At 46.8% G+C, this 13,709-nt stretch overlaps 1 protein-coding gene and 1 pseudogene across 1 annotated transcript; one reads left to right on the top strand and one right to left on the bottom strand.

Annotated features, from left to right (window-relative positions):
* Nucleotides 1-9,298: 9,298 nt before the first annotated feature.
* LOC136516054 (protein ANTAGONIST OF LIKE HETEROCHROMATIN PROTEIN 1-like) lies at nt 9,299-10,687 on the top strand (annotated as a pseudogene).
* A 1,156-nt stretch (nt 10,688-11,843) lies between these two features.
* LOC136516053 (glutathione S-transferase T3-like) lies at nt 11,844-13,638 on the bottom strand. Its single transcript, XM_066509463.1, has 5 exons — nt 13,553-13,638; nt 12,798-12,906; nt 12,491-12,716; nt 12,220-12,416; nt 11,844-12,134 (listed from the first exon to the last, which is right to left on the bottom strand). The coding sequence occupies exons 1-5, from the start codon at nt 13,636-13,638 to the stop codon at nt 11,844-11,846; spliced, it is 909 nt and encodes a 302-aa protein (XP_066365560.1).
* Nucleotides 13,639-13,709: the final 71 nt, after the last annotated feature.

Genomic DNA, 13,709 nt, shown 5'->3' with positions numbered 1-13,709 from the left:
TGAAAATGCTAACACACTTGCACATTATGGTGTACACTTGGTGGTGTTGGCACATTTGCAAATGAGAAGAAGTTTGAGTTGATTTGAAGATGAAAAAGTAAACCGGATCCTGGAGGCGAGGGCAATAGGACCAATGTGAGATGGTCCTGTTGGTCTGTGTTGAACGGGACCCTGGCGGAGATGGTCCTGTTGGTAGAACCGGACTCGATCCGATTGCTTTTAAGTTGTTTTGGACTTCTCTGTGTTCAATAGGACCCTAGTGACGCATGGTTCGATTAGTGCTTCTCTGGGTCCAATTTCCTCGGTCTGATTGGTTCTAAGTGCTTTATGTGTTGAACAGGATCGAGGTGAGATGGCCCTGTTGAACAGGACCCTGGTGACTTGGTTCAGTTGTAGCAACAGGACTCGGTCCGATTGCTTTGGGAGCTCTCGGGACTGAACAGGACCGAGGTGTTAGATGGTCCGGTTGCTCGGTCTAGTTGCTGTCTGAGCGCATGAAAGTGACCGTTGAAGCACTAATAGTCGTCTTCGAACGGTCGGGGACACATGGCTGGTCCGGACCTAGGGTCCGGAGGCTCGGTCCGGAGCCCTCGAAGCCAGCTTTTGAGCAACGGCTCTATTTGGCCTTTGGGCTATAAATAGAAGGGTGCTTGGGCTTGACTTAGGTTGAGCACCTTGGGGGACTTTGTGTCCATGCTTGAGAGTGCTTGGAAGCCCTCTAACTCACTTGTGCTTGCAAGAGTGTGAATCGATTGCGAGTGAGTGATTCTAGTGCGATTGCATTGTGAGATTGCATCGAGTGGCACTAGGTGTTCGAGTTGCAAGCCGGTGGTGCTCGTTACTCTTGGAGGTTGTCACCTCCTAGATGTCTTGGTGGCATGATCTCCGTCGAAGCACGCAAAGAAGCTTGTGCGGTGCTCTGGAGAAGCTTGTGAGGGATATTGTGCTCGCCCCGCGGAAGCCGCGAAGAGCAACTCTAGTAGAGCGAGATGTGAAGGGTGACAAGTGGTCCGGCCAGGTCAAGTGCTAGAGCTTGTGGTAAGCACTCCCGTGGGAGAGTGTGACTTGTGGGTCACCACTAGTAAGAGGACCGGCGGCAACCTTGGAGCTTGTCTTAACAGGGACTAGCTTGGTGGCAATCAAGTGAACCTCGGAATAAAAATCACCGTGTCATCATCTTCCCGTTGGTTTGCGATTCTCATACACAAGCTTGTATTTACTTTCATATATATTGTGCTTATGTAGTTGCTCTTGTAATTAGTTGGCTTATGTAGCTTGCTAGTTACCTTCTTGCTTGTGTAGCATAGAAGTAGCTCCCTTGTGTAACTAGTTTACTTTTGTAGTAAATTAGTTGTCTTGCTTAGTTTATGTAGTTAAGTAAATTGAACTCTCTAATTTGGCTTGTGTAGCCTTGTTATTGAGCATTGCTAGTGAGCTTAGGAGCTTTGTGCTTTTGCTACTAGCATGTGTAGGAGCTCCCCGATGCTTGAAGTACTAGTGGCTTAGGTTTGTGTGACCTTACTCCTAGAATTGGTTAGGTGAGCTCTTGCTAGTTCGGCACCTTAGTTGCTTGTTTAGGATCTTTATAAGGTACTTGAGAACTTAGATAGAGGGGTGTAGTCTTGGCTAGACCGATAGTTTTAATTCCGCATTTATTTTGGTTAGCCGGTGCAATAAATTTTAGAAAGGACTATCACCCCCCCCTCTAGTCCGCCATCTCAACCCTACAGCCGCTGCCTCCGGTGAACACCACACACCGATGAGCCTCCATTCTACCAAATAGCAAGGAGATGTTGTGTTGAAAGTGCATGTTGCAAGAGTATGTTTCAATTGTTTCAGATGTTTCAGAGTTATGTTGAAAGTGTTTCACATGGATGTTGCAAAAATAGATCATGATGTTGCACATGTTGCAATGGTTGTACACGTATGTTGCAAGCGTCCGTTCCAAATGTTTTATATGCTTTTTAGGCATATATTGCAAGTGTGCTTATTTGGATGTTGCAACATATGTTGCAAGAGTATGTTCGGAATGTTTTAGCTGTTTTAGTCTTATGTTGCAATAAGTGTTTTCATGTTGCATGTTGTAAGTGTTTTATTTGAATATTACATATGCTTCACACACATGTTGCAAGTGCATGTTTTAAATGTTTCATCTACTTTAGACGTATGTTGCATTCAAGTATTTCATGTTGCAAGTGTTTCATATTATAGAGGCATGTTCAGAGAGTCATACGACACGGACCGGGCGCCGGGGGAAGGGGCACGACGAGCCGGGGGCTGACGGATGGGGTGCGCGGTGCGTCTGGGGTTCTACGGATGGGGTGTGCTCGTCCTCATCCTAGCTTCCAGGTCCCGCCCGCGTAGAGAGAGAGAGGAGAGGTCAAGGGGTAGGAGTGGCGGGCGCAGAGCGGGGCGAGATGGATGGGGGTGAAGTACGTATGCATGGCAGGACGAGGCCAATGGGGAAGGGCTGCAGTGATACGGTGGGAGTGCGACGTGTTTCTGCTGGGCCGTTCGGTACCGTCCGATGGAATCCTATACCATCGGACGTCCGGGTGCCTACAATTCCCTATGGCATAAAGCAATTCCCTAATGATGCCCCCGGTGTGCAGTGGCCCAGCTGTAGCACCCTCAGTGTTACATTGTACTGCTTTGTTAAAACATCGCATGAGCATCGCATTTATGTGCATATGTGTATAACATGAATTGTAAATCAATGTTCGGCTTTGAAACATTTAAATGAAACATGAAACAAAGGTTACGTTCGTGTTACTTAATATTGCTTAGTATTCTAATCGAATTCTTGTCAAAACAAAAATGCTATAGAACGTTTTGCAAATGGCGATAAAATACGTGCGGTCGTGGGCAAGGATAGTTAGCTAGTACATCTAGTAGGTCGAAATGGGGATTCGACGCGAAATCGTTCGGAGTGACGTCGTTTCGCGTAGGTTTACAAATGGGTCGATGAAGCCACCTTTAGCAATAGTTGTAGAGCGATCAGCTTAGGAAGTGGTACGATATCTTGACTCCGATCGACAGCCCAACGTACCCTCTTGTGCATCGAACAGTTGGTTTGGCTTTTGGAGCATCGTGTACAAGTTTCCAAGCTGCTTTAAAATGCGTGCACAGCATATGACTTAGCTCTAGGCGCGGTCACCACTTGGCCTGGCACGCTGCTGGCTTGCCAGTGCACTGCTGCGCCGGCCGCATCCACTGCCACGCTGGTCGCATCCCACTGCCGCGCCTGTGCACGCGCATGGCCCTTGCGCTGCGCACCAAGGCCGTCTGCCTCTGCTGCTGGCCGCGACCACCGCTGCTGCTCGCCTATCGCCACGGCTGGCTTGCCCAGCACACCGAGGCACAGGCCATGTCTTCGTGCCACCGTGAATGCGACGCGCGCAGGCCCTATGCTACTGCCTTGGCTGCTTGCTGCCCTCGTTGGCGCGCGGGTCACCTCGCGCGGCTGACATGCTGCGCCCAGGATGCCAACCGAGCTCTGTCGCGCCATGTCTTGCCCTGCTTTGGCTGGAGGCGTACCGGGTCACGCGCTACATGCCACCAGCGGCCAAGCCCGGCACTGCTCCATTGACTCCCCTTGGCTGCTCGCATGAAGGACGACAGCCTGCTCCACCATCACCTCTGCGTCACTCGCACTGTGTTTTCCCTATTTGGCGTTTCCCATTGCGACGCCGAGCCAAGCCACGCCAGGACCCCCTCCCCTGTCTCTGCTGTCGCCATGACCGGTGAGGCCGTCCTTCAAATTCGCCGTGGTGACAATACCGTGCTTCAATTGGTCTTGCCCATAGCTTTGCTAGGTAGCCGGTCATCCAACCTACCCCACCGTGCTGTAGTTCTCACCTCACTGTGCCTTAATTTTAAAATGCCATGCCATTGGGTCCATAAGACCGGACGGACGCCCATCGTCGACAAGGCAGCCATTCCAAGCACCTAGTAGCGATTTAGTGCACCATCAGCATCGTTGTACCCTCCTGAGCACCCTGCACACCTCAGCCATAGCTTGCAGCGAGCTAGCCATCACCGACGCAGCCGTGCCATCACCGAGCGCCGTCGCATCGTCGGTGCGCACATGCCCAACTCACCTCGGGCTTTCTCTGGCCAGACCATCACCTCAAGGGCCTTCGTGGGTTGTTCCTCGAGCTCATTAGCTATTTGGTATGCTTCGTTTTCGCTATGACTCATGGGAACGTACCCGCCACCGTAGGTCAGGGACCACCGCCGAGGAGGGAGCTTGGGACGATGCCTCTACTCACCGTGTCACCCCCTGTCGCTGCACGTTGTCTTCAAGGTAACCATCGACCCCTTACTTGGCCTTAGAGGCTCGGATGATGCCGACGTGGTCGCCTGGTGCCTGCGCCGTCACGCTAGTGCGCGCATGGGTGTCGGGGGATGTCGCCGTGGTAAAGAAGAAGGAGGGGGAGGGCGTATCTGTAAAAGCTTAGACTAGTGGAATAGTGTCATGGAGCTCGCTGTAAATACTGAATAGATCGGGGGCTTATTTGCGATTGCGCCAGGCGCGCGCGGTTCCGCGTTGGGCCACGCTGAGGCTTGCTGGCGCGCGTGGGCGGGAAAACGGCATGGGCCGAGCAGCGCGAGTTGGGCCGAAGGATAGGATTCGGTTTCCTTAATTTCCAGTAAATTAGAAATGTTTATTTATTTTAGTTATGAATTGAACTTCGATAAATCATAGTAAATTGCGTAGTTGTCCAAAAATAGTGAGACTAACTTTGTTAGGTTCGCAAAAATATCATCTACTGGATAGTTTAGTTGGATTACAGTTAGCTGTGGGGAGTATTGGGTGATAAATTCAAAACTAGAGAACGAATATTAGGTAGGTGAATAATTGTAGGAATATTTGTGGATATAGCCACAAAACTTTTACAGTAGGTCCACCAAGTTGTTATGTACTTGCTGTAAATTTTGTAGCCATAGAGTGGGATGTTAAATAAAATAACTATTACTCTTGTTTTATTGTAACCCGATTAAATCGGTATTAGGAGTAACAATACCTGTAGTTGCTATAAGGATGTATGTTATGTTTCATACTTGTTAGGGGTGACGGTACGTAGCTTAGCCTTTAGTGGGTAGACCTCACTCGGTAGTTTAATAGATGTACTTTTGGGTTAAGAGTTGATGTTGTCATATTATTAAACATTGCATCATCATTTCATGTAGAGCACGAATTGGTAGACTTCATGCCCATCGGCGAGCCGGAGTACGATGAGGTGATCGAGGAGTACGAGGAGGAGATCTTCACACAGGAGGAAGCCTAGGAGCCTGTTGGTGCTGACCCTGCTAACCCGGCGCCTGCCCAAGGCAAGCCCTAGAGTATAACCCATATTTTTATGATAATGAAATATGTATATGTGATGTGCATTTAAGTTACAGGCATTTTATGGAAACTACCTGCATAAACATACCTACCCATGAGTCCTACTAGTATAGGTCAAGTAGCTGTTATGCTCAGGATATCGGTAGCGTGAGTAACCTGTCGTTACTCGCAAATAGGTAATAAATATGAACACTCATGATGAAATGGTGGAAAGGAAAATGGTGACCGGGCAGGGATATGGATTGGGTACTTGTGGGTGTAAAGGGTTGTGTCCTGCGGCCAATAGGGCATGACTTGGTTACACTTTTTCCCTGTCCGTGTCGATTAAGGACTGGTCGTTGCATATGACTCTAGGCAGGTCACAGATTTATTGTCCCGAGCGTATACTTGGGTATGGGCGTAGGGAAGGCTTGTTGCTCTCTTGTCGTGGATCTGGCTCTTTCTGGACCAACTAATGGGAAGAGGTGGTGGAGGTCCTTGCACCACACTGAGTCCAGGACTCAGGATGTGGGGGCTTGGAGTCCAAGTTTGGATGGGGACCTGGACACCCGGGACAGAAGAGTGATGGGTTAGTCCTGCTTGTGCCTAGGGTACAAGCGGGGCGTGTGTTTCGAGGCACCCAGCTGGGCACATTGATTCGTGAATCACCGGGAAATCCGGTATGGCTTGTCTGCGGTTTAGCACCGTAGTAAGAACTGAAAGTGGAGAAAGGAGAAGAAATATAACTGATTGCTCAACTCTTGCTTGAAAATAGAACATGTGCTTATATAGACTGGCTATATGATAACTTAATATGGCTAATAATAATACATGAATAAGGACTCACTACTAGTGTTGCTTTCTGCTAAAGAAAACCAGCAAACCATAAAGCCTGTCATATTCCTTAGAGTCGGGAAATTATTCCCACTAGTCGGATAAATCTTACGAGTACATTGTGTACTCAGGGTTTATTTATCCCTATTGCAGGTGATGCTTAAGGAGTACCTTGTGTAGAGGATCCTTCTAGTGGGCTCAGACGGAATCCTCGCCCCTACCGCTAGATGTTATTTTTTTTAAATTCCACTGTTATCATTCCGCACTCTGGTATTTGGTATTGTAATAATGTACTTTTTAAGAAACTCTAATGTATGAAATGGACTTGTGTTGTAACTCGTTCTCATTATTGGATCCTTGGGAAAAATATGGATCTTTCGGGTTCTCCCTCGGGGTGTGCCTGACGGACACCGCTTGCTGTAGCATTGCTTTTGGGGTGCTTAGTGTCTGGTGGAAGACGAGCACCTCCGTAAGTATGCTATTTCGGGCGGTTCTGCCACACCAGCGCCATCAAGGGTCCTCATCCTCAGTGCCTCCTCGACCATACAAGCCACTTTCTCCAGCAACAAATGAGGTTGAGCCATTAACAACTACACCATGGAACATTTGATCCAAGTACTCTAGCCACCCCCACTTTCATTTCTTCCATTCTAAGTGGCCTTTGTAGAACATGTGCTTACCATAGTGAGTAAGTGATGAACTAACTAGTGGTCAAACAGAAAACAAGCAGTTTGGCAAGTACCTTAGTGTTATCATTCCACCATTCTTCTGTGGCATCAATAGTGCCACCCTCTCTACGGCCTAAGCCAGTGTCACTCTACAATCTTCTTATGAATTGCTAGTATCCCTTCAGTTGCTTAATCCAGTTATTGATCTACTTCTGATCATGCACCAAATTGGTTGCTGCATTATACCTTAGTATAACCTCCCTGTACCCTCTCTTTGGCATGGATCCTTTGATGCTGCTACCCTTGTTAATTTGGTGAACCCACAAATTACACAATATTTTGTTATGTGGTTTTGACCAATTTGCCTTGTCAATTCTAGCCTAATCCATGCATAACAATAATACACAGATACATTAAGAGCATGGCAAAATCCTACAACAAGCATATTTTTAGGGTCTGAAAGTGTACCGGGCCATGAGCGTTCAGAAATATCTCTTTGACGTTGCCGTCTTCAGCAACATCCTTAGGGTTGATGTTGAAGTTGTCTTCTGTAATAGCACTCGTCGTGGCTCCTCGACGTCCACTGTGGGTCCTCAATCCGACAGGAACGGAGGAGCTAGATCCACGCATGCCATGAACGTCGGTGTTCATAGGAGGCAAGGGAGGGCCACGGCCGCCATCGGAGGATGACGACACGGCGCAACTGGCCATGGCGCCACCTCCACTGCCACTATGAGCCACGCGCAAGCCAAGGGTACGATTGCCGCTGTGGACGTGAACGGGAGGGGTCCCATGCTACCGCCGATGCCTCCATCTTGCGCATCGGAGCGAAGGAGGCCCTCATAGCCTGCCATTCCGGGCCACCCTTCGCCCTAGGAGTTGAGGTCGAGTGCCGCCATGCCCATCTAGATAGCATTGATGTCGCTCGAGTCTGGAAAGGGATATGCCGTGTCGGAGAAGATGTTGTAGCTGCCGGCGGGGAATACTGATCAGGCTGCGACAGGAAGTCCTTGGCGTGGTCACCGTCGTCGTAGCCATCGCTGTTGTAGCCGTCCATCTGCGCCGTGTGGATCTAGATCTAGCGGCGGGGAGGAGAAGCTAGAGCTAGGCGATAGGGAGGAGAAGCTGGATCTAGGCACCGGGGAGGAGGAGCTGGATCTTGGCGGCAGCGACTGGTGGAGCTAGGGTTTGCGCGGAGGGACAGAGCGAGAGCGACGGGGGGAAAGGATACGGTAGCCGAGCGTGGGTGGGTGGGTGTGGGGGTAGTGGGTGTCTAGCTCATGCCCCTTGGTGTTTTAGCCAAGTTTTAGGCCTCTTGGGTGGCAAATGGACTGCTCCTTACATTCCTGAATTTGCTCTTTTTTCTCCACCTGTTTAGATCCATTTGCCCTAAACATGGGCTAAAGTGCTGGGCAAAAGTTTTTCTCAAGGAAATAAATAGGGCCTTAGGGTGTTTGTATTGAGACCTGGCCTAGTTGGCAACGAATCCTAGCCCAGGCATCCAAAATCAGACGCCTAGGGAGCTTGCCTTGGCCAGACAGGTTTTTAAAGCTGCAAACCAGACAGGCCGTTATAGCATGCACACTCACTCTAAGGCTAGCAGCAAATGAAGTACATTGGCCATACAAGCAAACTAACCGAGAGGATAAACTAACCAGAGATATTTTTTGCATTCATGCAAAGGAAAGAGAGATTAAATAGCTATCCTACAACTAAAGGAAAAATATCCATGGAATCATGGGAGAAAAGAAAACTTCAGTCAGCTATACAGGAAACTAATTAGTTAGAAGATCTAAATACAAACCCGTACGTTGCAAACATGAAGCGGGCATACGTGTGCTAAATAAACATTGTGGTACACCATGGTCGCCACTCTCTTTTGGCCTGAGTAAGACTATCTCCAACAGCCCTGAGGCAAACACGATATGCATTCAGAGATTTGGGTCACGGAGGAAACAAAGGTCACGTACCCAAACTTTGCCAACTCCAACAGCGGACCCAAAAGTGAACCCCACGCATGGACAGTTGTTATGGTGGGCACACTGTGAAATCTTCCGCGAGAAACAGACCGTGCGAGTGGGTGCGGTACTGCGGGTTCCTCGATGGCGGGATTATTTTGTCGCCCCAGCTACCTGAAGGGACTCGAGCTAGCAGCAAGGTAGCCGGCGTTGGCTCACTCGATCAACCGTCCGGACAAGGCCGGTGCTGGCGCAAAAGAGTCAATCGGAGCACAGGTAACCCGATTTTGTAGCAATCTGCTTGTTCGATCCTTTTAGGACTTGTGCGTTTCAGCCCAAATCCAAGTGGATTGGAGAGGATGAAAGGGAATTGAGGGCGATTTTGACTTACATGTTATAGGGGATCAAATGCCTCTGAATCCCTTCCAATCCCTCTCAAACCCATGATTTGTGGCTAATTTGTCCTAAAATCTGCTTGGCTTCAGACATCAACTGCGGTTGTTTTGGCCATGGCTTGGAGTTACATGAAAATGTCGATGTTCGGACAGCCGCAGCATACTCTAATGATGAGGAGATCATAGCCACAGTGGCCGTCCTCACCCAGATGCCACAAAAACGCCCTTGGGGAGGTTCGGTCCTAGGCCACAAGACTTACAAGCGTGATCGACTTGCAGCAGACCGACAACTGAATCAGGACTACTTCGTTGAATGCCCACTTTACAATGAGGAGCATTTCAGAAGGAGGTACAATCATTGGTCAAGTTTCCATTTCCATGACACAGTGAATTAATTTGATAAAAAAAACTGTAATTTTTTGTTGTAGGTTTCGCATGAGACGAGAATTGTTTCTTCGGATAGTGGATGAGGTCACAGCCAAAAATAGGTTCTTCCAACAGAGGAGAAATGCTGCGGGACAGTTAGGATTCTCTCCTCTTCACAAGTGCACGGTGGCTCTAAAGATGCTAGCATACAGAGGCTCGGCTGATGAGTTGGATGATCATTTGAAAATGGGAGAGAGTACTGTCCTGGAGACCCTGAAGGAATTTGTTATGACCGTGATCAAGGTGTTTGGCAAAGAATTTCTTCGTCCTCCTAGAAGTGAGGAGATAGAGCACATACTTAGCATCAATTTGGCCAGAGGTTTTTTGGGAATGATAGGCAGCATCGATTGCATGCATTGGGAATGGTCTAGCTGTCCAACTGGTTGGCAAGGCATGTATAGAGGGCACAAAGGCAAGCCAACTCTAATACTTGAGGCAGTGGCGACAGAGGATCTTAGGATTTGGCATGCTTACTTTGGTTTACCAGGGTCTCACAATGACATTAATGTTTTGCATCGATCCAATGTTTTTGATGATTTGGCTAATGGGAGGGCACCCCCTGTTGAGTTCCATGTCAACGACAACATCTATTCCCTTGGATACTACCTAGCAGATGGCATGTATCTTGATTAGGCTACACTAGTGAAAAGCATACCAATGCCAATTAGCAACAAGCAAAAGGTTTTTTCAGAGCGACATGAGTCATGTAGAAAGGATGTGGAGAGAGCTTTTGGTGTCTTACAGGCTAAGTGGAAAATCTTGCATAGGCCAGCTCGTTTATGGAATCAAAAAGTACTTAATTCCATTATGCATGCTTGTGTCATACTTCATAACATGGTAGTTGAAGATGAGCGCAGGGTTCAGCTGCCAAATGTCCACCCATCAGAATGGCCTGGAGTGGCTGACCCACCTATTAACCAAGATAGAGAAATCCTGAGAGTTGATAAACTTATTGATGCACAAAATATTATTCAGGACAGAGAGACGGCAGCATTGCTTCAGAATGACCTGATGGAACACTTGTGGACACTATATGGCCAATGTTCTGGTCCTTTTGCTCCTAATCACATGAACTAAAGTCTGTAGTTGTAGGTTTAGTTGCCTGATGTATTTTGTTGGCAGCTCAAGTGAACTATAGTGGCATGAAGTTTTTAGGAACTGTACTAGTTGTAGGAACTAAGTCTGTAGTTGTTGGAACTATACTAGATGCTGGAACTATACTAGATGCTGGAACTTTTGTATTTTGTTGCCTGATGATAAAAAATATATGTCATTTTGTATTTTTCAGCCTAGTGATAAGAAATATATGATATTTTGTATTTTTCAGCACCACCTACCAGCTGGCCACCTCCTAGCTTGACAGAGTGAGATGGTTGTGTCGAAAGCACCACCTTCTATTTATGCTAGATTAATTATTTACAACAGTGATTCCAAATCCAATCACAACCAAGCATATTGCAAAGAGAAGCCACAAATCGGCCTTCCGTATTGCTTCAGGAAACCTCAAATCTTCAAGTTTGATTAGTATCAGTTGTTGGCGAGTGTGAATCTGATGGACCGCAAAACCAGCCTTACCTCCCAGCTGGCCAAGACAAATTGCAGAACCAGCACCACCTTCAGTATATTGCAATGCCAACAAATCATATTGCAAAGAGAAGCTGAAAATCGGCCTTCAGTATACCCACAAGGCTGAACAAAGTGCATTGCTAGATAATAGTAATAGTTGCACATAACGCAAAAGTTCACGATTGAATATAACAGCAGTTCACAACACTACATGAAGTTCAACTCAAGCGAAGCAAAGTTATACATAATACAAAAGTTCACAACTGATAATATGAATAATTGCACACAACACAATAGTTCTACTCAAGTGAACTTTTTTGAACATATATCTAACACACACACACACTCCTTAGTCTTCGTTGTTCGAGGGGCTAATGAACCCTCTGTGCACCATGATTTGCCGTTGCATGCCAATATAATAGTTTTTCAGATGAGGGGGCACCTTCTCAATGTCAATTGACATAATACTAGACTCAGTTGTGATCAGTTGAGCCTCTGTCTCCTTCCCCCTAATCTTATTTTCCTTCTTTTGCTGCTGCAATGTCATCTTCATATGCTTCTTCTGAAGGTTGAAAAGATCTCTTTGAATTTTAATTTTTTCATCCTTCCTACTAAGGATTTCAGTCATTTGCTGGTCTTGCTTTTGTTCAGTCTGCTCTGATTTCTCCTACAACCGCTGGAGGACTTCAACAGCCGTACTAGATGATGATGTCTCTGTGAAGCTCTTTGATCTACGCCTCTTCGCACTATCCCTACCCTCAGGCCGTGATGTGTCTATATTCTCATTTCCAGATTCTACGTGGCCTTGAGTTGGAGGAGATGACGTGCCATCAAGAGATGTAGGGTTGTTTAGCTCAAGAAACTTATTGTTCCATTTGGCCTCATTACAAAGTTTTTTCCAGCAATGCATGATGGTAAAAGGTTCATTCCTCTCGTACATTTTTACAGCATCGTCTATCTACAGATATGAATATAGATTAAATCGATTATAAAATAAAAGATGGAAATTAGACACATGGAGGACAACATGAGTGAAAGTATACCTGATCCTGCTCATTTTTTCCACTCTCATTCAGCCTGTCGATAGCTGCTTTGTGTGAACAGAACTTGTTCATTGCTTTCTGAATCAATGCCCACCTATGCTGAATAGCAATCTGGCTACGGTTGGACCCTTCAGACTTGTGCTCATTGAAATAATCATGCATCCTCTTGTAATAACCGCCTGAAGTCTGGTTCACACCTACATGTTATGCCACCATATTATTTGGACATCAAAGGGTCAATGATTTCTTAAAAGACGTTGCAAGCTATTACCAGTAATAGGATCTTTGCTAACATTCAGAAATGCCGAGCACACCACCACATCCTCCTCTTTGGTGAATGCAGCTCCTCTGCTGGACACGTTTTTCTTCTTTGCGGCCTTCTGTGATTTCAATGATGGAGGGTCCGTAGAGGCATGGTTGTTGTCAATGGAGAACCCATGGTTAGGTTGCCCATTCATAGGTGGGTAGGACATATGGAAGGAGCCATGCATGTTGAACTAGTGATGGAAATAATTGTTAATCGTTGATCTATTCCTTTGTAAATATAACAAACCATTGGATGCATGGCTGCAATAAACCTGGTGGTTTGGAGCATCATCCAAAGATTGCAAAGCGGCAGAGTAACCAAAAGCCCACTGATCAGCCCCAAAGATATTTTTAGATTCGCTAGCGCAACCGCTTGAGCCACTTAAAATTTATCCATCCTCCTAGTAGAGTAGAGATTCAATTAAACATGTCACAACATACACATAGAACACATAGGCACACATGCATGCGCGACCGGGGAAATTGTAGGCAACAACAGTTTGAGTGGTGGCCTTTCACTCTGTGTAAAGCATTACAGATATCATAATTTTGGTTTCTGTAAACAGTTTCTTAGTTTTGGTTTCTGTAAGACCTCTGCCTTCCGATTGAGGTTAAAAAGGAGAAGCACAATTTTGTTTCTGTAGCCGCTTTATGAATGAAAGTTATGAAACAAACATTATTGGGTCATCTACAACACAATTTGCAAGAACACCATTGTGCTAACAGGAAATATTCCTCTCTATACCCCTCATCTGATAGGTGTACAAAAATCAGTATCAGTTACAACATATAAGTTAAGCAACTCATCAAACCATATATAAATTTGATTTGATGAGAAAAGCTTTGGTAATTTTAGCTCAATTGATCTCAAAATGTACACTCCCTATCCTGACACAGAAACTCTGAAAACTCTGAATGGCCTACATGTGTTCTGATCATGCATGAACTCTGAATTTCGCTTTCCTATACAGCTATACCAAATCTAAGAACTAGAGTCCAGAGCAGCACAATTAGCCACTAATCTTGCACTCCTCCCTCCCGGACGCCACATCCATCGGCGGCGGCGGCGGAGCTGGCGTGGCACTCCATGGCCACGACGTGCTTGTCGTGCATCGCGGCTAGCTAGATCCAGCATGCGGCTAAGAATAGGCATTGGGCATGGGAGTGGCCAAGTTCAAATCCAC

Source organism: Miscanthus floridulus, chromosome 17 (genome assembly GCF_019320115.1).
Source record: "Miscanthus floridulus cultivar M001 chromosome 17, ASM1932011v1, whole genome shotgun sequence".
NCBI lineage: Eukaryota > Viridiplantae > Streptophyta > Magnoliopsida > Poales > Poaceae > Miscanthus > Miscanthus floridulus.
The sequence above is the reverse complement of the archived record's forward strand: the minus strand, read 5'-3'. Positions and strand labels throughout refer to the sequence as shown.

What these genes read in the sequence shown, in the direction of transcription:
- LOC136516053 (XM_066509463.1), bottom strand. Translation starts at nt 13,638, where the DNA reads ATGCACGACAAGCACGTCGTGGCCATGGAGTGCCACGCCAGCTCCGCC. An exon ending in ATGATGCTCCAAACCACCAG is followed by an intron (nt 12,717 to 12,797) that starts GTTTATTGCAGC and finishes TTCCATCACTAG; the next exon opens with TTCAACATGCATGGCTCCTT. An exon ending in TAGCAAAGATCCTATTACTG is followed by an intron (nt 12,417 to 12,490) that starts GTAATAGCTTGC and finishes CATAACATGTAG; the next exon opens with GTGTGAACCAGACTTCAGGC.